The sequence below is a fragment of the Pseudoliparis swirei genome, chromosome 19 (genome assembly GCF_029220125.1).
Source record: "Pseudoliparis swirei isolate HS2019 ecotype Mariana Trench chromosome 19, NWPU_hadal_v1, whole genome shotgun sequence".
Lineage (NCBI taxonomy): Eukaryota > Metazoa > Chordata > Actinopteri > Perciformes > Liparidae > Pseudoliparis > Pseudoliparis swirei.
Window position 1 is genome coordinate 4,652,838 of NC_079406.1, and position 23,471 is coordinate 4,676,308.

The 23,471-nt window shown below is 42.9% G+C and overlaps 2 protein-coding genes across 7 annotated transcripts in view; one reads left to right on the forward strand and one right to left on the reverse strand.

The window, feature by feature from the left end:
• ppp3cb (protein phosphatase 3, catalytic subunit, beta isozyme) overlaps nt 1-20,640 on the reverse strand; it is a 40,422-nt gene extending 19,782 nt beyond the window's left edge. For both annotated transcript variants that reach the window (XM_056439694.1, XM_056439693.1), the window contains exons 1-2: nt 20,586-20,640; nt 1,031-1,231 (exon numbers count right to left, since the gene is read on the reverse strand). In XM_056439694.1, coding sequence (XP_056295669.1) covers nt 1,031-1,231; nt 20,586-20,610 — 226 coding nt within the window. In that variant the 5' untranslated portion in view covers nt 20,611-20,640. The remainder of the gene's footprint in view (nt 1-1,030; nt 1,232-20,585) is intronic.
• Nucleotides 13,237-18,899, forward strand: LOC130209821 (uncharacterized). 5 transcript variants are annotated; one of them, XM_056439687.1, is made up of 7 exons: nt 14,370-14,518; nt 14,658-14,723; nt 14,864-14,898; nt 15,808-16,818; nt 17,124-17,279; nt 17,615-17,707; nt 18,120-18,899. In XM_056439687.1, exons 4-7 carry the CDS (start codon nt 15,820-15,822, stop codon nt 18,432-18,434), a joined length of 1,563 nt encoding a protein of 520 aa, XP_056295662.1. In that variant the 5' UTR covers nt 14,370-14,518; nt 14,658-14,723; nt 14,864-14,898; nt 15,808-15,819; the 3' UTR covers nt 18,435-18,899. The 5 variants fall into 5 exon arrangements, with proteins under 5 accessions (XP_056295663.1, XP_056295662.1, XP_056295661.1 ...); XM_056439688.1 differs by lacking the exons at nt 14,370-14,518; nt 14,864-14,898 and adding an exon at nt 13,237-13,388; XM_056439686.1 differs by lacking the exon at nt 14,864-14,898.
• Nucleotides 20,641-23,471: the final 2,831 nt, after the last annotated feature.

Consider the following 23,471-nt stretch of genomic DNA (forward strand, 5'->3'; position numbering starts at 1 on the left):
ACGCCACGCATGGCAGGCGCGCACGGACACACACTCGCTCGCCACACACGCACGCCATGCACGCACACAGGCAAGCACGGACACACACGCACGCCATGCACGCACACACGCACGCCTTCTGTGTTATCTCAGCAGCTTGTGTTCTGATTGTCTCCCCCTCCTCTCCCCCGCCCTTCGTCATCCTCCGGGGTTCATCCCACTTCCCTTCCAGGGGAATACGTTCAGATTGTGAAGGCTGAGTGCCAATCGGTTCAACTCAGTGAAGTGCGACCGAACAACAGTTCATTTAAAAAGGAGCGTGGCAAATGTAGACGGCAAACTAATGAATTCATCTTTTCGATCTGTTGCTCTGCAGCTCCAATCCTCTCTCTCTCTCTCTCTCTCTCTGTTTGATTGTCGTTATCTGCTCCTATGTTATGCTTAGCTTAGCATGAAGATTAGCCCGGCTGACTAAAGTGAACATAATTTGCATACCAGCGCAATTAAAGCTCAATAATTTACATCTTGTTTTAGAACTCCGTACATAAAGCGGACGCAAATTCACAGCTTTACGGGGTTTATGGGGACTTTTTCCATTACATTTAATTTAGCTGACGCTTTTATCCAAAGCGACTTACAACCATGATACATTCATACTCCGTAGTCACAGCTACAGGGAGCAACTCAGGTTCACGTGTCTTGCTCAAGGACACTTCGACTAGGGCGGGGATTGAACCGCCAACCCCCTGATTGAAAGACAAACCTGCTAACCACTGACCCACAGCTAAAACTTCAGGACATTATAACTCCCGACTATATAAATAGTAAAGAAAATAACCCTAAGTGACGTTTTGACATTTAGTTAATTTAGTTATTACGTATTAATTAACGAGCTAGTCGTCTCATCTCTGTGTGCTTCTCAAAATGTCAACTATCCCTTTAACTGACATCCGGTTTGGCTTTCCTGATATATATTATATGAACCGTTGTGTGACCCCATGACCGCGTGATTCCCGCCGCATTCCTCCCCCCGTCCATCGCGGCGACGTACCCGTGACTGGCGCCTCAATGTCCAACATGGTGCGCTCCTGGCGCAGGATGGCGGCGCCCTCATCGATGATGCGCAGGGCCACGGCCTCCTCCAGCCGGCCCTCCTTGGTGAGGTGAGCTTTGAGCAGGTCGACCCGCGGCCGGCCCTCGGCATCGAACACCTCCTTCGCGGTGAGCCGGTGGGCCAGGGGGAAGGGGACCGCTGGAGAGGGGAGGGGGGAGGGAGTGAGGAAAAGGATGCAGGGGGAGGTGGAGTGAGAGGGAAAAGGTGTGTGAGATGGATGAAGTACAGGAGGCGGAGTTTGAATGTGTGTGTGGATATATGAATGGGGTTCAATAAGGAGATAGAAGAACGATTATTATAATCCAGAACATGATTTATTTATGTTTCCTGTATGTTTTATCAAGCTTTCCCCACAAACATCATAGGCCCTTGATCCTCGCCATTATCCTGTGTGTGTGTGTGTGTGTGTGTGCTGCAGCGTGGGCTGCCTCAGTTATCCGGCGCTGCCTGCCTCTGTTCTGCAGTAATGTCTTTCTTACATAATGAAGCCCCCCAGGGCGCCGTGAGAGAAGAGGGGGGTTGACCGACGACGGGGGTGATACAGCAAGAGCGCACAGCCGCACGTGAGGAGTCACACACACACACACACACACACACACACACACACGCAAAGCCACGATGGATAAAACGCACACAAACACACACAGGCCAGAACTCAGTGGCAAGAAACAAAAGGCAGAGGCACAGGGGGCGCATGCGGACATCATGTATGGCACAATGGCGTTAACACGCATGATCGCATACAGTGTGTGTTCGTGTGTATGTATGCGTGTGTGTGTGTGTGTGTGTGTGTGTGTACAATGGTACAAAGACAAGCTCATAAAAGGTATTGTTATTCAGGATCCAGAGCCTGTTGGAGCCCCACCAGTGCTAACACAGATAATGGCCTAGATCATAAACTCAAAACTAGGCCTGTCTCTCTCTCTCTCTCTCTCCCTTTCTCTCTCTCTCTCGCTCTCTCTCCCTCTCTCTCCACACACACACTTTCATTCTCTGTCCCGTTGTCTCTATTTTGCACTCTCTCTTCTTGCCCCTTCTCTCTTCCTCTCACTTTAAGGCCCCGGCCTCTCCACTGACGTCCATCATTCCATTTTAATGTGATACTCACTTTTCATTTCATATTTTTCTACAGCAAAAGCAACGACACGGCACTGTAGTATGAAATCACCAGTGAGACGTACGCAACATTTGGCCAGTATTGCAAAAATCCGTTGCAATCGACTGAAAATCCGTCCACTTTATGAGTAATTACAGTTTTTCTCGATTGCTTAAACACATTTTTTGAAAGCATGCCTCGTTTTCTCAAAACTCTAAACACAAATCCCCAAACCACTCACACAAAATACAAAACCCTTTATATCTCCTGCAAAATGCAACTTTGCTTTCAAAACAGTGTAATGTCACCTCAAAAGGGTATTTTGTTTTCAAATGACAAACACAGCCCATTATATGAGTAGACATTCTGAGCATCGATTGAACACTGATGTGCTCAATGGAAAACACTACGATGAAATGGGAAAACACCAGCATGAAGGCCTCATCAGGAGCATTATGCCTTTTCATGTCCAGTGGTACTGTACGCTTTCTCCTGTTGTAAAATATTGTAAATGTATAATGTTTTAACTCAAAATATAAAACAATACAACAAAAATGTTTCTTTCTTTTTTCAAATTTTTTCACAGAACAAACAATAGAAAATAGACCACGACAGTCAACAAAAAAAGAAAGAAAAGTGTAAATAAAAAAGGACAACAAAAATACTCCTCTGCCTCTCTAGTCTCCTCTAACTTCCATGTTTTCATCCATTCTTCTTCAAATCAGGAGGTCACCTGTGGCCCTTATATTGTTTGATTCCAAATTGCACAACAGCCATGGAAATGGAAGTTTTGCCAATTGAACAGCAGTGTGTTCTGTCTGAACACAAGGAGGTTTTGGCATTGATGAAGTGTGCAAAGTAGAGAGGATGGTGTTTAGTGTTTTGAAGAAAGTGTGGCTAACAATTGAAATCTGTGTCTAAAGCAGATACTTGTGCTTATAGTTTAGCAGAATTGGTTTAGGGAGTTGGCACATGAGTTACAGGTTGTGGTCATTGTGTTATAAGTTCCAGTTTTTGTGTGTAATCAATCGAGAAAAACTGTAAGAGAATGTTACTCCTAATTTTAAATATGGCTGGTGAGGAAAAAATGCTTTTAACAAGTTATTTTACGACTTAAGTACCATCTAGCCATCTGGATGTCGACTTGAGCGTGCAGACACGCCAGAACATCCCAGCACACCTTCACCAAAACTCATCTCAGGGTACCGTGGAGTATCGAATGGCATCTGAGGGCTGTATAGGTCGGCCCCATGACGCTCCCAAAGAAATGTGTAAGCACCTATTGATCGTTGAACACAACACACAAAAGCCTGAGACATCCCAGAACAACACGAGCTGCCAAGGCGAAGGGTCTGCCGCTTCCCATCGATTGAGAACTGCGGGATCTAAATGTTAAAACTCGTTTCAGACTGATTGATATGATGAAAATGGTTTGTGTGCGCCAAGTTGTCAGAGAACATAAAACATAAAAGAATACTCGTGACTTCATGTTTATTTATAAAAAAAGAAACAGGGCTGAGTCAGTGGCTAATTCTCTTCCTCTACAATGCACTGCAGTTTAATGTCTTGACCACAGAACGGTGCAATACGAGCTCTCGTGCAATTCACAAAAAAGGGTGCAGGATTCTTTTGGAGCTTGCACAAACTCAATGTGTGTACATGTACTGTATATGTCGGGTTATTCTGGCTCCTGGCCTGTGTGTGTGTGTGTGTGCGCGAGAGGGAAAAAGAGAGGGAAGTCGTGTGAAACTCGTAAATTGTGTGAGCAGTGTGAAAGTAGGGCAGGTAGTGTGGAGCAGCAGAGACACGGGGCTCGGGGAAGGGACGATACTCCGGGAAACTATTCTCGGTGGTGAGGGGATGGGAGGAGGAGTCAAACCAAGACAACTCACTATTTGATGAGCGCACAATTCAAGGGGATCACTACTGGATTTCAGACCAATTTAAGAGGTTCAAGCACACATTGGGGTTAAGATCGGTACATTATGAATGTTGTTAAAGTGGTCTTCTTCTTCTTCCTCAAAGCAATTTAGTTTAAAAAATGATTGACATTGAATACAGCGCCCACAAGTGTGATCTGTATATGCATTCAGCAGTAGTACAACTGAGCCAGTTGGTTTTATATATATATATATATATATATTTATATATTTCTAACAATACACTTAGAAATTGTTGCATTTTTAAAAACATTTTATTGTATGGACCATTATATTCTGTTTTTAATATTTATAAAAAGTGTATTATAATATATATATATATATATATATATATATATATATATATATATAGGCCTTTACAAAACATTATCTTGTGATTCTGACGCTCTCATATTTAGCATGAATCATTTTGGCCATCTTAGTTGAGCATGTTAGCCTGTTAGCATGAGCTAATTAGCATTACACATATACACAGGTGCAGTGTCATACGTTTGGCAACTGTTTGGACGTATTTTACTCATTTTCAACTGACGGTTGCACAAGAGGACCACAGAAGTTAATTAGGATTCATCCTCTGGGCACCATGAATGTATGTAGGCTACCAGGCAATCGGTCAAAGAGTTGAAATCTTTCAGTCTTGATGAAGTGTCCGGACGTGCTGCTAGCATCGCTAACAAAGAGACACACTCTGCACTGACCTGTGTGAATAGTGCTTTGTTGTCTTGGGTGTTTTTCTCTATCTTTGTAATTAATACATTTTGTCAAGGTTATCGCCCATAAGTACATTTTAAGTCTTACATGAGACATTTTAATTTTTTAATATAAAACAAAGCTTGAGCTCCTTGAGGCAAATCCAAAAGGTTTTAAAGCATCTCGGGCTTGCGATTGAGTTAAATACCCATTCAGTTCATTGTTATCACAAAGGATGTCTCGTAAACCTTCAGTGACTAAATGGTGCTCAGCTCACGTACACATACACATCATCACCTCGAAGATAAGCTGCGTTTCATTACGTTTCATTTCAAGCAGACACATTTGGTTCTTGGAATTGTGCGGAATCAAATTAAAAACGTGTAATTTGAAAGAGCAGTTTCAAGTGGAACGCTGTCGCCCGCCTACATTGGGTGAGACCTGAATATTATCTTAAGTCTGGGCCATTTCTTTGAAAGCACGAGCGATGACTCAGGCTATGCAACGAGATGAACAAGCAGCTGGAATCGACTGTTGTGTCGGCGGCTATCGTTGAGAAAGCCTCATCACACACACTGAGTCAGTCCACAACAACTCCTTCATGGTGACCTGCTTGTCTCTGGTATTATAAGACGACACAGAGATGCTCATTCTGATGAGTACAAAAAAACCACTTTATTGTTACACAACATCTCATGTTAGCCTAATATTAGCAATCTAAAAGTCAATCCAAGTCATCACTAAGAACTTATGCTCATCTTGATGCGCACACTGAAATACAAGCACTATATATATACTTGACCAAATTCTCTGTACTTGTCCTCCTGTTGGACCATCGGGCTACACGCTTTGTTTAACAATGAACTCCAATACATTTAGCCCACTACACCACATTCAGTAACAGAGACGGTTGTAGTTTTAAAATGCTGTGCCGAGATGAGAAGTGGATCAAAAGCTAAATTATTCACACTCAGGCGTACCTGAGGGAAAATTCCAAGCTAGCTAACATGCTCACACGAAAAACCATGACAACATACACTACCGTTCAAAAGTTTGGGATCACTTAGAAATGACTTTATTTTTCAAAGAAAAGCACTGTTTTTTCAATAAAGATAACATTAAATTAATCAGAAATACACTCTCTACATTGTTAATGTGGTAAATGACTATTCTCGGTGGAAACGTCTGGTTTCTAATGAAATATCTCCAGAGGTGTATAGAGGCCCATTTCCATCAACTATCACTCCAGTGTTCTAATGGTACATTGTGTTTGCTTATCGCCTTAGAAGACTAATGTCTGATTAGAAAACCCGTGCAATTATGTTAGCACAGCTGAAAACAGTTATGCTGGTGATATAAGCTATACAACTGGCCTTCCTTTGAGCTTGAAGTTTGTAGAACAAAATTAATATTTCAAATATTAATCATTATTTCTAACCTTGTCAATGTCTTGACTATATTTTATATTCATTTGATAAATAAAAGTGTGATTTTTCATGGAAGACACGAAATTGTCTGGGTGATCCCAAACTTTTGAACGGTAGTGTACATCAGCTGATGGAGCGTAATAGAGGAGAAGTTTGGGAATAACATGGACTGGCAGAGTCAACAGTGCATCCACATTTAGCAACAACTGAAAACAACGACATGGGTTACTTTAAACAAAAGAATCGATGCAATTATATTGTTCCAACGGCCCATTATTCCAAAATATTGGGAAAGTCCAAAGACGTCATTCTGTATCATTATATTCCATGTACTTCAGCGTGTTGCAGGGAGAGTGTATTTTTTTTTAACGAGCAATGGATTTTTGGAACAACTTGAGCAGGTATTGCTGCTTCTTTTTATTTGGACAGTGTGTTTGACAACAGCTAACGGCTAACAGCTAACGGCTAACAGCTAACGGCTAACAGCTAACGGACCTAGCGGTACACACAATGCTGAGCGTCTCTCTGAAACTCAGCCGCTGCTCAGTGGGCAGGCAGCTTGGTGAGTTTAATTTTAGTGTTGGCAAGAGTGTATATGAAACGTCTTTTTTGAGGCCTACGAGCCGATTGCCTTCATTTAACTGCGCTCGTTCTCTCGTCTTGAGTGAGGTGTGTTTCGCAGCCCATTGATGTCTAGACACGGGGGTTTGACGACTGTAGGTTGTGTTCATTCATGTGGTCGTTGCAAACACACCTGGCAGAGATCTGGAAGCTGCATTTTTCGAGTTAGATCGCCAGATAATTAGATGGCTGTTTGTTTTGGGGATAACAGGAAGTCTGACAAACTGGTTTTCAGTCCAATCAGAGACTTGTGTGTTTTAAGATGAATAATACGTTAATTTATGATGTAAATTCAGTGTCAGTGACTAAGTATGTTATGTTGTACTTGATCTTACTTCAGAATCTACCATAAACCTTTGCATGCCCCCCTCCCCCCAGGCCTTTGCCAGGGTCATCTTTGAAATTTGACCCTCACTGACGTTGAAAAGTATCAATCTTATATGTACGTATGAAAAAAGAAAATAATGATAAAAAGGAACGCAATCGTTCCAAAATCAGATTCCGGCAGTGTAAAGATAATGTCAGCTTAGTGTACGCTGAGAGCATAAAGGCCACACTTCTTGAGAAAAGTGATGGTGGATAGTGTGGATAGAGATCCCCGCTCACGGCCCCGCCCTTGTCAATGTGTCCTTGAGCAAGACACTTAACCCTGTAGCCGGTCAATGGTGTGTGATTGAAAGTCGCCGCGGATAAAAGCGCCAGCTAAATGAAATGTAATGTAATAACCTTGTGAGGGAACGTTACGCTGCGCCTTGTCTGGGTCCAGATGATGAACGCAGTGAACTCCACTCTCGGGCTAATAGAGAGAACACATAAACTACCTTTTGCACAACAAGCAGCCACTTGCATGGCGAGCGTTTGCGGGGCGCTGAAGCAAGAGGAAGACGAGCAAAGAGGTGAAACCATTTTTTTATGTTTGTCTTCTGGCCCACACGACAAAGCTGAAGTCCCCGGTGTGGAATTTATTACGTGCCAAAAGGTGCCAGCTCAGCCAAAAAACCTCCACGTCACCGCGCAGTGAGGAGGCTGTGAGAACATCTATGATCATAGCTTTCGACCAAATCTGCTAAATTTATTTGGGCTGGGCAGAATCGCTGGAGCAGAATCTCATCTTGTGTATCTTCCCTAATGGCTAAAGTTAATTATGAAGATATTCCATCACATTTCATAACAGAGGAACACCGGTCACATTGAGAGGAGCTGAGGACGAGGAAGCAGACAGATTGTAGAAGTGACTATCGGAGTCGTCCATCTGTCCTTAATTGTGTCCGTCATTCAAATGTTGCCAAATAGGTATAGGAAGAAAAAAAACGTGTTCTCCTCAATCAATCGGTTGTCAGATCCTTGAAAAGGAAATCACCCGTTGGTGCTGAGCAATTAATAAACTAAAGCGTCAACTTAAATGATATAAAGTAATTACAGAAGCATGTGAAGTATAAAACTATGTGTGCTCTTATATGAATTCCTTTATTACAGTGCAACTAATGACATGCCTGTGTGTGTTTGTGTTGCCCTCTGCAGGAACTCATCAAAAGGGATCACACACACACACACACACACACATACACACATCTCCCTGCATGAATAAATGAAGGAGGGATGAAAGAATGAGTGCGGCGAATGGGAAGACGAAAGAGGGAGAGTAAAAATTGGGGGTTATGAGATAGCAAAAGACATGAGATCGTTGGCATGTGTGTGTGTGTGTGTGTGTGTGTGTGTGTATGTGTGTGTGTGTGTGTGTGTTCATCTATCATCTTTGACCCAGATCAGCTAACATAGATTTAGGGGTCTTTGAAGGTGGTGGTGGTGGAGGGGGCAACTAAAGATGTGTTTGAAGTTGTTCAATTAATGCACACCACACACATGAAGGACCATCTGTGTACACACACACACACACAGACAGACACACGCACACACAGACACACACACACAGACACACACACGCACACACAGAAAAAGTGGCCCACCCCCTAACAGCCTGTCCTCATTAGACAATCCCTTTCTCTCTCTCTGGAGTACCTCCTCTATAAATAGCCCTTGCCCTGCCGCTGTGCCACCCTCTCCAAAGGACTCACACAGACCTGTCAAGGTGGGACCCTTAGTTCACAAGGTTAACACCAAAACTCCAACGCAAGCACACACACACGCACACACACGCACACGCGCACACACACACACACACAGACACAAGACTCTGGGGGGAACGATGAGGGAAAGAGACAGCATGTTACACTAAAAGGAAATATGCCCAGTGTGCCCCGAATGAGAATGGTTTGATAGATTTAAACTCTCCTGAGCTGTCTGAAGGTGTCGAGAACGGGAGCGTTTCAATTCCGACCACGGTTGACCGTTGAGCCGGCGGCTCGCAGCTCACGGTGCTAACCGCGCTAACAGTGACACGGCTAAATGTGTGAATCTGAGGGGGAACAGGAGGGCGGGTCCTGAAAAGATGTGTCTGCCAGAACGTCTCGGGCTCAAGGGAATTCGGGATTCGATGAATTAAAGTTTAACAATACTTAATGGCAAAAGTTGACAGACAATTAGAATTCACGATCGTGGGGCCGGGATGAGACGAGCGTCCACAGTCGAACATCGTCCGTGTGTTCGTTTCTGTCCAGCCAGCTCAATCCCAAAAGAACGATTCTCCCCATCACGACTTCCTCTTTATTTAGTCGGCAGTCACTCCGAACACCTCAAAAGTTAGTCATTCGACAGTTTAAACGATACGCTGGTTGGCTTAAGGCCAATTCTCGAGATGGCGGGGTCAAACGTCGCACTTCCGGACAGGAAGTTCCTTCAGAATAAAACTTACGAAGTTGCCTTCAGTATAAAGGTAGTCTTCATGATATTCCCTTTTTATTATATCTATCTGTATGTATTCATTTAAAACATAAGACTTCCTTTATGTACATGTGCAAATCAAAATAACCTATTACAACTCCACAGGACTACGATGCCATCGGCCGGGATGGCGTTATCAGCCGTGACCGCCATACGAGCATATAGTGCAGAGCGGCGGCGTTTGAGCTAACCACGCTCACACTCGCACTTCAATTACAACATATACGCAGAGAGGGATGCTGAATGGCGTTGCACTTTTATAGCATCTTCCAACATGGGAAGATTCAGGCTCGAACCGCCGATCCTCTGGCTGACGCAACATTCTCTGCTCCACTAAATCTTGACATGAGAAATAATTGTTTGCTGCCATATCAATGCTCTGGATCCCGTATATTGCACCACTCAGGGATGAAGACAAATCTGCAGAGATAGTCCACTTGTATGGATTGGGTCTATGAACACCAACTTAATTTACCTAAAATGTTCATTTCCATGCATTAGATATTGGTAAACCTGTGCAGTAATGCCTTGTCTACATGCACGCTGCTATAAACTCAAGACTCTGTGGTAATGTAAGTATCATAACAGTCATCATCCACTGAGTCTGCAGTTTTACGAGCTGCAGCCGAGAAATCAGATGCATTACATTTCCGCTCTTAACGTTCCGTCGGAGAGTCGTTGAATCGACTCTATTGTCATCTTTTAGATTGCCTGCGTCTCGCTAACACTGAACAGTTTGAATGGTCGAAGCAGGAAAAGGTGCTGCTGACTAATAACGTTAATGGCCTCTTCCATTCAGGGGAAGCAGTGAGCCAGCCTCCACACCGCGGAGCCTAAATACCACACGGCCGAGATTAATGTTATCAGTCACCTGTGTTTGACACATCAAATTATCCTCCACGAGTGGGGAGGCAATTTGGATCGCAATGGGCTGAAATGTATTGTGTCGTATGAAGCACACTTCATATCCGTTTCAAATGATTTTTTCCCCCACCTGCTGATGCGCTGCTGTATCCCCAATGTGTCACACTGTGATGTTTTTTTCAATCGGTTAATCATTTAATCTATGACATAACAACAGATGTCCATCATTAATTACCCCAAACCCAAAGGGTTTTTTTCGTCTCTGGTGGTGACATTTACAAGGACGACGCTGTGACCGCGGGGGGCTTTTATTTGATAGAGCTTCTCACTGGGCGTTGCACCGTTCCTAGAGAACAACGTCGCCTACGGACCCTTTTCCCACGGCGGGTATACGCTCTGAGCTCAGTGAGCGCAAGCCATGGCGACGAGCCGGCAACCCTGAAACTGGCATATATATACTATATATATATGTATATATACAGGACTGTCTCAGAAAATTAGAATATTGTGATAAAGTTCTTTATTTTCTGTAATGCAATTAAAAAAACAAAAATGTCATGCATTCTGGATTCATTACAAATCAACTGAAATATTGCAAGCCTTTTATTCTTTTAATATTGCTGATTATGGCTTACAGCTTAAGAAAACTCAAATATCCTATCTCTAAATATTAGAATATCATGAAAAAGTATACTAGTAGGGTATTAAACAAATCACTTGAATCGTCTAATTAACTCGAAACACCTGGAAACACATTTTCAAATGTTTGATTTTGTTTTGCTGTTATAAATCTTTTTTTTACTTGGTCTGAGGAAATATTCAAATTTTATGAGATAGGATTTTAGAGTTTTCTTAAGCTGTAAGCCATAATCAGCAATATTAAAAGAATAAAAGGCTTGCAATATTTCAGTTGATTTGTAATGAATCCAGAATGCATGACATTTTTGTTTTTTTAATTGCATTACAGAAAATAAAGAACTTTATCACAATATTCTAATTTTCTGAGACAGTCCTGTATATACTGTATATATATATATACTGTATATATACTGTATATGTATACTGTATATATATACATATATACATATGTATATATATACACCACAAACCAGGAAAATATATATATACATATTATATATATATAAATGCAAGTTTCAGGTATATATATATATATATATGTATATATATATACGCCACAACACCAGGGAACCTGTATATATATGTATATATATATATATACATATATATATATGTATATATATATGCCACAACACCAGGGAACCTGTATATATATATATATATAAATATGCAGCCAATGTTAATAAAAGGCCGGCTGTGGGTCAGTGGTTATCAGGTCCGTCTTTCAATCAGGAGATTGGTGGTTCAATCCCCGCCCTAGTCGATGTGTCCTTGAGCAAGGCACTTGAGCTGTGTCTACGGTTTATGAATGTAACGTGATTATAAGTCGCTTTGGATACAAGCGTTAGCCAAATGACATTTAATGTAATTACAAGTTCATGTGCTCCTGCCATGAAAAAGGGTCTCTGAGTCAGAAGCTGTGAGGCGTTTATCATCCGTGAGACGCAGCATTCTGTTTGTGTTTTCATGTTCTGGTTTAGGACTCTGGATCTGAGGAGATCCTGCCGAGCTCCATGCGTGCATTCCATGTATGTGATCGTATTCGCTGCGTCATCGATTCCCCGCCGCTGGCCTATTAGCAGATAACATCACGACTCACATCGTGCACACTCGAGGTTCCTCGCTGCTGTTGACTCATGGGTACAGGTTAGCCCTCCAGGAGGAGGATGCCTCTTTTCGATGACGAATGAAGCTCCTTGTTTCCCTGTTATATTACACACATGTATGGCCCCGGCATGAGGCTGCAAGTAGCAGAATTTATTGTATTCTCCAAAATCCCATTAAAATACTCTGTTCTACTCAAGCCCGCCTTATTATGAACAATGTTTTGACGGATACTTTGAAGAGCTACTTTTCACTAAACTTTCATGCAGGAGTCACATTCTCACATTTAGTCTTTTCACACATACACAGACGCGTTCGCATTGTAAGTGAATCAAGACGGGTGTGAAGAAGTCCATTGGTTAAGTCAGAGGAGGCCGTGCTCCCACACAGCTCTCTCTCTCTCTCTTTCTCTCTCTCCCTCCCTCTCCCTCTCTTCCTCCTTTCCCTCATGCTCCTCTCTTTCTCGCTCCAGCTCCTTCACCTCCTCCGTGGCCTTGTCACATTCTCTCCCTCACCTCGCCCCCACACTCTCTGCCTCTCCGTCCATTCCTCCGTCCTTTTGGCTCTGTCGGAGTGCACTCCTCTCCACTAAAATCCATAACGTGGGGAACTACCGGGCCGCCGTCCGTCCGCCAGGAGTGACGTCTCTTTGACTGATGTTGGCCCCCATCTCTCTCCAGCTCCACACACACTAAATCATTCTCACCTGACTGATGAACGTTTGCTCTGGAAGGTGCATTGATGTGTGTGTCTACACTCTAAGAAATGGAATTGCCATGTTGTTCAAATTGTGTAACTTTGTTATGTTAAAATTACTAGAATTATTACGTTTTTATAGAATAAATAAGAAGGTTTCATTGGAATAACGTAATAGTTGGAGATTTCAAGGCTACAAAACAGAGTCAATTGAAACTAACGTAACCTTCTCACTTACTTGTCTCATTTGCATATCTGAGACTGCGCTGCGCATGCGTCTCAGACATGCGCAGTAACGACGAAGCTCAAAGGTTTGAACGTTGGCATTTGCGCGCAATTTGCTCAGGGGAGTTCAGACATCGTCCTTAAAAGATTTGGTAAGTACAAAAGTGTCTTGTCTTATACAATGTGAAATTAAGTGTCAGCTGACAATAAGTGTTTTTATTTCATATTTATTTTTATTGCACTCGTAAATTATAATGATAATTTGGAAAACGGTCTTTGCTAACGTTAACGTTAGCTTAAATCTCACACACGCACATAGTTTGTAGACTCGAAGTATTTTTAAAGATAATATAAAAATGAATTTTGAAGAACAATTGTCTATTCGTGTTTTTAATGGACAATAAATAACAGGCACGCGCTAGAAATTAAGCCATATTGGCTTAAATAATTGCAAAAATGCAAGTTAGTCTGGTTCAAGTTAAGTGTATTCTCCCTAAACTAGCTAACGTTACGTAACGCTTTGTCATGGTTAATAAGTGCTTTTTTCGACTTGGGTAAATCCGAAAAATAATAGGTCAGAGCTACTAGAAGAGTTTTATCACGCTGGTCGGACAGGACTCAAAACCAGCGATGCTAGCTTGCAAAGGGAGTCTGTCAGCCATCACGCATTCTGGTAAAACTGCCCGTCGTTGCTGTAATATATTTTATGGTTGGCGGTCACTGTCGTCCTTGAGCGCTGTGGTGTTTTCGGTTAGACAGAAGAAGCTGGGCGATTGACAAGTGGGGGGTCTGTTTAGTGTCTTTGCAACGTGGAAAGTCTCAGCGGTTCAGCTGGCACGGAGCGCAGCGCGTGGGGCACCGGAGGCACGTCGCTCCGCTGCGCGAGCTCCGTGGCACTGCTGCGTCACACGGGCGTCTCGGGCTCGCTACAATAGTTCGACCCGGGAGGGACACAGGAGTAACGGGGGACCCCCTGCGCGAACCCGCTGGCCGGAGGAACCGCCCACCAGAACACCGGCACAAGGCCGGCCGGCGGAGGCCCTACGATGACGGGTCACGTTTGCAAATAGGTCCACATGTATGTAATAGTATGTAAGCTAACTCTAGCTTACATGCTATTACATAACATATACACGCGCCCACCCGCAAAGCAGACGGTCGCTCCGCTGCCGCCGCTGTTACAGCCCTCGTCCTGGTAGCAGCTAATGATAGCCTACGGACCCGTTGAGTTACGTTAAGATGCGTTCAAGCTCTCTTCAGTAAAAATGAATATTGGGCGAAGGTGAATTAAGACGTTATCATGATGTGTTCAAATTTAATCTGTATTTAGCATATCATTATGCTTCTGTTTTAAGTGTAAGACTTGCATAACTGTTATTGCTTGAATTATTAAATAACCAGATGATTTTCTTTTGTTCCAGCTCATACTGAATCCCTTCAATCATTTTGTCAACTAAAATACCAAACACAAAGCTTGGGGAGCTCTGGTAGGTTTACTCTTTTTTTTTAATTCACATTTTGAATTTCATATTGTATTATAAAATCAAATTAATCATTTTAGAGTGATTCTAAATAGTTAATTCTATTATGTTTGCCTGGTGTCTTCGTTTACTCCCTTTAATTGTAGGAAAACTTGTCCCCAATGAGGAACCTGCTTGGCAGGTGATTTTGGATTTAAAGGATATTTCTGAATTGGTTGTCGCACCTGTCCATAGTCAAGAATCAATTGCGTACTTGGAGTGCAAAATATCAGAGCATCGACAACGCTATCAGGAACTGTTCCCGGATCAAAGGTTGTTGCCCAAACATCATTTTCTGGAACACTATCCAGAAATGACAAAATGTTTTGGTCCCCTTGTGTCATTATGGACCATGCGCTTCGAGGCCAAACACAGCTTTTTTAAGCAGGTTGTTAGGCATATAAATAACTTCAGGAATGTATCTTTGTCATTGGCAAAAAAACATCAGTTAATGATTGCTCATCATATGCTTTGTCCTGACGCTGAAAACTTCTCCTTGGATGTTGTTCAAATCTCAAAGGTCCCCATTGATGTCCTCAATGAGAATGTTGTAAACACAGTTACCCAGAAGTACCCTGAAATCACTACTGTAAACCTTGCTCAAAATGTCACTGTCAATGGCATAAAATACAAAAAAGGTATGATAGTTGTGCATGGATCTTGTGCTGGTCTACCCGAATTTGCAGAAATAACTCAGCTGTGCATCATAAGAAATTCTTTGAGTCTGATCGTTAAAAAACTGACCTCATGGTACAGAGACCACTATCGAGCTTTTGAGTTGCATCCAACAAGAGAGTTGGCACTGGTTGAGTTGAAGGAGCTTTCTGACCAGTATCCTTTGGCTGAGTACAGAGTTGGATCCTTACGGATGGTGACCTTAAAACGATTTGTACATGTGACAGGTAATTTCTTAAAATGAAATATGCTAAAATGTTTTTTTTCCCAGTTATTAAAGCTCAGTGACTTCTATATGAAGTGTTGAAATGCAAATTCATTATGCAAATGCTGATGACAGTTAAGGAAGAAAGTTATTATGTGCTTTGTTTTTCAGAATGATCACAAGATGGCTGCAGCACTGAGAGTTATACTTGGAGTAGACAACGCATCAAAAATAACGTTGCCCAATGGCATGCCAGATTCAGTAGAGGCTCTCGAAGAAGAAGTTAAAAGACAATTCAGATTGCCTGGAAATATCAGACTGCAGTACAGAGACATTGAATTTGACAATGAGTTTGTGAACTTGACAGAGATCTCAGAAATCAAAGACAAGAGCACAGTTAAAGTAATTTACTCAACAGATGAGTCGGACACAACCACACATCAACCTGTTGAACAGTGGTTAAATGACAGTTCATTGTCCACAGCATCAGACACAGATATACTTTCCTCCACTGAATCTACATCTTCAGGTTCTTCCCTTAGATCACAACCATGGCCCCAACATTTCCAGATTCCTCTGTTTAATTATGAGGTACAGATTCAGTTGGAAAGGGCCAATCAAGCCTTCCTGAACAGTGGTACTCTTTTGAGTCCAAGTCCCAAACTAAAGTCAGATATACTTGATGGTTTGGCATCAGAAATTGTCAAATACAAAGTTTATCCTTCAAATTCAGAGTTCGATGATGTTGCCCAGGCCCTGATAACAAAGTATCCTTGTTTAAAGGAGCAGGGATCAGTTACTGGCTTCTATGGCTGGAAAATTAGTTTAAAGTATAAAATGGCAAACTACCGCACAAGACTGAGAAACATTGGCTGTCCAGAGTTGAGCATCAACTCAGTCAAAGAAAAGCGAGGTGCCGCGGGTCAAAGTCCAAACCAGGTGAAAAGGCCAAAGAAAGCGGAGGTCAACTTCTGTCCTGATTACCCAGCAGGCGAAACCAAAGAAAGCCTTGAGAAGGAAAGGCAAGCGCTGACGTCAGAGGTGAAGAAGAAGAACAACCATCAGCTAATCAACAGTAAAATGGAGAAAACCTTCGCCTATAGGAGACGAGAAGTAATTGAAGATATGCCCTTCATAGCCGAGTTCAAAAACAGATGGCCCGCCCTGTTTTCTGAGAGTCAGGTAATGTTCATTTTTAATGGTGGTACATTTATTAATCAGCTTCTAATTTTCTAAAAAGTGGATCCAAATATGTCTTTATAGATGTAATTGTTTTGATCCAGATGAATTCACAAAATCCCATGCATGTGGTCAATCTGTCTGTATTACAATGCACAGTATATTAGCATAAATGCAAACCAGTAACTCACCACTTAAACAGTTATAGCCAATAACAGGCTTATGTTTACTTTTCCACAATATGTGACCAGTTGAAAGTGTGAGATAATTTTTAGTTTAATGTGAGATTCTGTTTCAATCTGTTGCAGCTAAATGCAGAGTTCACCCGCATTACCACAATCCCCCTGCTGTCAACCTTTATGGCCCAACTGGATCATTACTCCAGCCAACTGATGAAGGTTTTCAAAAAGAAGGGAGGAGCAGCAGGACGCAGTATCAGCCAGATTATGGCAGCCATGGATCAGGTGTGTGTTTCTCACTTTAACCCTGAACCCTCAGATTGTAACTCCTAACATCAATAAGCTTTGTGGTACTGTTTAACTCTTTCCCTCTTGTTATTATTATTATTAGGTCTTTCACTTTGAATCAAGTTAAAATATGCTTTAGAGCCATATCATAATCAAATATAGTATTATAAAAGCATGAACCCATGAGCATCTATCATTAACACCATTTAAAATAATATTTCATTAATATATATCTTTTCCTTCGTTTGTCACTAATGTTAAAAATTAAAATTCTGAAAGCATTAATCTTTTTTTTTAAAGTTCAGTAAACATCTGTTTTTGGTCTCCCACAGAATCCAAGCATTGAAGTAAGGCGGGAATGCATCCTAAAAGGGTTATGCTTATACTTTAATGAAGATCCTGACAACCTTGTTAAGAAGTGCATGGTAAGTTATGACACTGTTGATCCCATAGCTTTTGATATAACTAATTCATATAGAAAATGCAATATTTAACTGTTTTCATATCGTCGTTTCATAAATCTTTCATTCACTCCAATTTTCTTTATTTTATTGTTATTAATATTATTTATGACAATTGAGCATCACATTTTCCAAATTGACACAACCATTAACCAAAGTTTTTGAAGCTGTTTCTACACACCATGGTACAATAGCGTTCTGTGGCACCAGCAAGTACTTCCTAATAGGATAATGTAGATTCCTTGTGTATCTTGACCTTTTTTAGATTTCTTGACAAGAAAAACACAATTACCAGTCTTATTCTCTAAAGACACTTGCAAATATTCATTCATATCCAGATGTTTGACTTAATACTGTTTCTTTCTGACCTTTTCAGGATGTTGATTTTGCTGGACTGGAGAAAGTGGTTTTGGGCATCTACATTGTGGAACAGGAGGGAGCAGAGGCAACAGATGCACCTGAGGATGTCGGCATCATCATTGAAGGCTGTACAGTGCTGCAAGACCTGCGAGATGTGGCAAATGGCTGCGCAGCCCTGTTTGGCCTGATCTACAGTTTGAACCTGAGCTATCCCAAAGACCTGAGATACACTTTCGAGTTTTTTCAAAGAGTATTGATGGGATTGGATGGGAACAAGCTCTCCACGAAGGTGCAGGTCCTCAAAAACAAGTGCTTTTGCATTGTGGACTGATGCTGGACACAAACGTTTCAAGACATTATTTTGTTGGTCTGTTATTGTTATTGTGACCAAAATGTCACCAAATGTTTGATTTTCGTAATGTTATCTCCACATGCCTAAACTTCAGTTGATTCAGCAAAATGTTGTTGCTGCATTCAGGTGTGTTAAACCTGTAAGATTTAAAACATTAAGTGTGCGTGTGTGTGACAATATCAAGCTCCAAATCTCTTCATCTGTGCTGAAAAAGGGCAAGCTAACAGAGGAGGTCTTAGCACAGACCCAGATATATGGGTTGTTCAGCCCAGTGTGTGTCCTATTGTCTGGCACAACTTGTGAGAGGAAACTTCCTTAAGTGTGTGCGCGGCACGCACATGCGAAAGTGGTGTGTGTGTACATATTATACACGTGACTTTATTTGTAATAGTCTCACTAATGCTTCAAGACTTGAGTATAATAAAGGTGAATAATGAAATTTCAGCAATTTAAATTGTATTTATTTAAACAGAAAAACTAGTAATGTTCATCCGTGTTAAGTAAATTGAACTCAATGATATTAAGTCAATTGAACTCAATGATATTAAGTAAATTGAACTCAATCATATTAAGTAAAGTGAATGTAATGTCAGTAAATCCAACATAATGTTGTTGTGTTTATGCAATGTAGCAATATCATCTCCATTTAAAGTAAGATAATTTCCGGTAAGTAAGATTTACTTAATATGTGTTCACATTAATAGTATATTGCTTTTCCGATTTAAACAACACAGTTGTGTGCAACCATTTGACATAACTTAGTTAAGTAAATCCAACATTTTTTTTCTTAGAGTGTATGTGTGTGTGTGCGTGTGAGCATATAGGCCGTTTAGTTTCCTCCAATGTTGAGGCAGCTGAGCCCCCGGTGGCCCAGATGCATTACAACACATGCAAACGGAAATTGAGATGTCAAAATACAACATGTGAAGGAATGTTGGGGGTAAATGCAGATAACTGATGAAGGGGGGGGGCAGTGTGCATTTGGTTGCCCTCCGTTTTTTTAAGGGAATCCATAACAGCATCCATGCAGCCTTGTTCCACACACACACTGAAGTCATATGCATCCCTGTGTATACGTGCAAGAGCTGCAGAAGCCCCCCCGCCCCCGCCCCTCTCAAGCGCGACGCACGGACGGAATACCGGGGCATGCCCGAGCGACGCATCCAACTGTCAGCTCCGCTTCTTCCGGTGGAGAGAACTTGCGACTTCATTAAGGGGGGAGCCGCACGTGACAGTCGGTCTGCGTGCGCGTGGAAGCCATGCCAGCATCGTTGTAACCCGTATAAGCACGACAATATATGCAAGCTCCACGGATCACAACGCGAGCGCGGCCCCTCCTCTCCTCCCCTCTAGACACGCACGCACGCACGCACACACACATGCACACACATATAAAGCTGCCCACGCGTAAATGGAGAAACACAAGCTTTGATAAAAACATTACATATTCCATAATTCACTGATGCAATAACACCATTAGTGTGGTGTATGCGTAATCATCGTTGGGCTGCGAGCTGCGCAGCATCCCCCCCCCCCCCCCTCATAAACTCAATGTTGTCTCCCGTTTGACACGAGACGAGAGGGGGGGGGGGAGCCAGGGACACCTTCACGGAGACGGACCTGGAGGAGCTCTGACATTCAGGCCTGAATGAGAGAACACGTCGACTCGGAAGCAAACCATAAATCCGTCGTGCGCGTGTCTTTTTTCTTTCTTTTTTAATCAGCGAACATCCGGCTGTTTCCAGTCAAAAAACAAACTCATCGGGCACTCAGCCTGGCAAAGTTATCAGCCCACATGCCATTTCAACAAATCGACGACCTGACTTAAATTGTGTGGAAAATAAAACAATCCCCCCCTCCCTCCCTCCCTCCCTCTAAAAGTGGTTCGTCCATCCAACACTGGGGCGCCACTATACGACGTGCAGCCAGACATACAGTAAATTAACACATAGACAGAAAGCTACACACAAAAATAAAATAAAACATTGAGTCCCCCATAGCATCTTGCCCTCCTTCCCTTTCATCGTTGCTTACATGCAACTTCATCCCCGTGACACCGTCCCCGTCCCCCTCTCCACCACAGCACCACAACACCAAAGATCGCAGGTTATGCGCGTAACGTGTATTTACCTTTATGTCTGCCTTTCGCTGTCATCGTCACTCTGCTTGGTGTTTCATTGGAACAAGATGCTCATCTCCCTCTCTCCCTCCCTGCTCTTTCCTCCCCTCTATCGCTCTCGCGCGGGCTGTGTGTCTCTGATGGATATTATTCAGAAACACGAAACCACCGCTAGGGGTGGCGCGCGTAAAACGGCAGCGGCGGCGCGGAGGGTGTCGCACATAATGGCTTGGCTATAGCGAGAGAGAGAGAGAGAGAGAGAGAGCGAGCGAGAGAAAGACCCCCCCCCCCCTCCCAGTTAGAAAAGGGGGTAATGCCTGGATGAGGGGTGAATTCTAATGGATAACTTAGGGAAGACCCTGATCATGGAGAATTGACCCTATCCCCTTCCTGTCCATCACCCCCCTCCCTTTCTCCGATAAGCTTCAGAGGCACGTGCATGGTGACTAGACAGACAACATTGGCTTCTTTTATTATGGTGCTATAATAATGTTATATATATATATTTATTTAAAAAAGGAATGGACTCAAAACCAAACAAGGAATGTGCGAATAGGAGACACGGGTGCAACGAGAGAGGGGGGTCTCTCTCTCTCTCTCTCTTCTGTCAAGTGCTGAAACTATAGTGTCGGGTCCTCCGGCGGGCGTTGATAACGTGCGCGCCGGCTGTTGCTAACCAGCATCAGCATCACGCGCGTGGACTCTCCGTGTTCTCCCGACCGGGGGAATCCTGATGCCTGCTGGGCACTTTTGGAGGACACTTCGCTGCCGTTGTGGCATGCTTGGGTCCCCGAATGTTGTTATTTGCGGGGCGTGTGTGTGCGTGTGTCTGGGGGGGGGGGGGGGGGTGGAAGGGGTGGGGGCGGACTCTGGAGGGTTAGAGGTCGATGAGAAGCGTAATACCTCTCCAGGTGCCGTGAGGCGCGGCAACACCCCGGAATGGCGAAAGATTGAAACTCCCACTCAGATTCACGCACACGCGGGAACGCACAGCCGTTTAAAGACGAAGCACATACCGCCATCATGTGGAGGTAATGATTACAGACCCCCCCCCCCTCCTCCTCCACGCCCCTTTAATGTTTGTGCGTACGTGTGCCCGTGTAACTGTAGCTACAGTAAGCTATTTGACAGAAGATCACGTGGCCTACAGGATGTGTTGTTGTTGTTGTTTTATTTACAAGATTAATACAGTTTAATAAACGAAATAAAGGTGATGTAGGAGCTGATCGAATGCATGTCTTCTGTTCTCTGTCTAGTGAACATCATAGAGTACAGATGGAGACAACATATATGTTGTCAACATATATTTGAATAATAATACAAATGGATTGCGTTTCTAAAAAAAATTAGGCCCACACACATCTGCTGTAGCTCAGCACACCAGGAAACACAACCGTTGAGGCAAAAAGTGTTCATCCATGGCCAGAAGGTGGCCCCAAACAACCGGCCATGTTGTAATACATCAGAGGGCCTCTGTGCAGCGGTCAGTGTGGATGCACCTCTGAGTCAGTTTGTCAGGCTCATGCTTGACATGGCCAGAGTGGATCAACCAGCATTATTCTGGAGGAGCTTCCACATCTGCACAGCTGTATGATCCCCATGCCTTGGTCCGTTTCAGAGTATATATAGCCAGCTGTCCGGCCAGTGTGTTCGTTCGGGTTGTGAGCATCACCTGCACCTGTATGGACTCAACTGCCCTTTGAACTCTGTGGGATTTTATCATTTTTACAAAGAGTGTCAAAGACAACAGTATGAATGCCAACCGTGAACCGGAAAGACCCCATTTAGCGTCTATACGGTCTTTAATACACCTTTTTTTTTTACAGCAGTTATTCAGTCGGATATGGATCCGGCAGGAGCAGCATGTGTGATTAATAACATGAACTACAGGCTCCGTTGGGGTTTTGTGTCCGTCCCTGGTGTGACTCCCTGATGGAACAGAGCCATCGTGGCATTGGGCCATCTGTTACAGTTTTAAAAACATGTATGAACACATGTATCATAGGTCCTAAAGGGGTTTTGATTCAACTTGGATCTCAATGTTTGGGGCAAAAAAAAACAGCCATTTGAGCCGTTGCAAGATAGTTTGCTGTGTTTTCCAGCACAGACTCAACATGTGTGGAGGAGATACCAGGAGAAGGGGCATTACACAAGGACAGCTGGGAAATGGCCGTGGAAGGGCAACAACCCAGCAGCATGGCCGGTGTCCGCTCCTTTGTGCGAGGAGGAGCGGGAGGAGCCCGACAAAATGACCTCCAGCGGGCTCCTCGTGTGCATGTTTCTGACCAAACTGTCGGAAACAGACTCCGTGAGGGTGACATGAGGGCCTGACATCCTCGAGTGGGCTCTCTCGCTATACATAGCATAAAAACATTCATACAGTATGCCGATTGTAGTATAATAGGCAGTGACAAATGCCCTTACTGCAAGCCTATGACTGCAGAATATGCTCTGAAATGACTAAATTGATCCCTTTGTGAAGATTCTGCAGCCAACAGTGTTCCATAAAACTGATTATACATTATAGATGGTGGTTATCTAAAATGAATACTTCTATTCTATTCATGAGGGATGGTATATTTGTCTTTTTTTATACAAGTGGCTAAATAATTTGCTCGAAAATATAGGGACATGAATGTCTGTTGTATTTCAATATGTGTCGTAGAATAAATTCACAATATCTAAATACATATATACTGTATGTCCTGCTATGTGGGCTGTGGTGTTTATATGATGTTAGTAGTGTTTGTTGACTTATATCTTGAGTTTATTTGGCAAGCGTACACCAACGGCGTAATGGAAAATAATGATCACGCGTTAACGTTCCAATTTGTATAAATATTGGTGTCATCTATGTTTCTATGTATTCCACATTTGGAACATGTACAATGTTTATG

What these genes read in the sequence shown, in the direction of transcription:
- LOC130209821 (XM_056439688.1), top strand. Translation starts at nt 15,820, where the DNA reads ATGGCTGCAGCACTGAGAGTTATACTTGGAGTAGACAACGCATCAAAA. An exon ending in CCCTGTTTTCTGAGAGTCAG is followed by an intron (nt 16,819 to 17,123) that starts GTAATGTTCATT and finishes AATCTGTTGCAG; the next exon opens with CTAAATGCAGAGTTCACCCG. An exon ending in ACCTTGTTAAGAAGTGCATG is followed by an intron (nt 17,708 to 18,119) that starts GTAAGTTATGAC and finishes TGACCTTTTCAG; the next exon opens with GATGTTGATTTTGCTGGACT.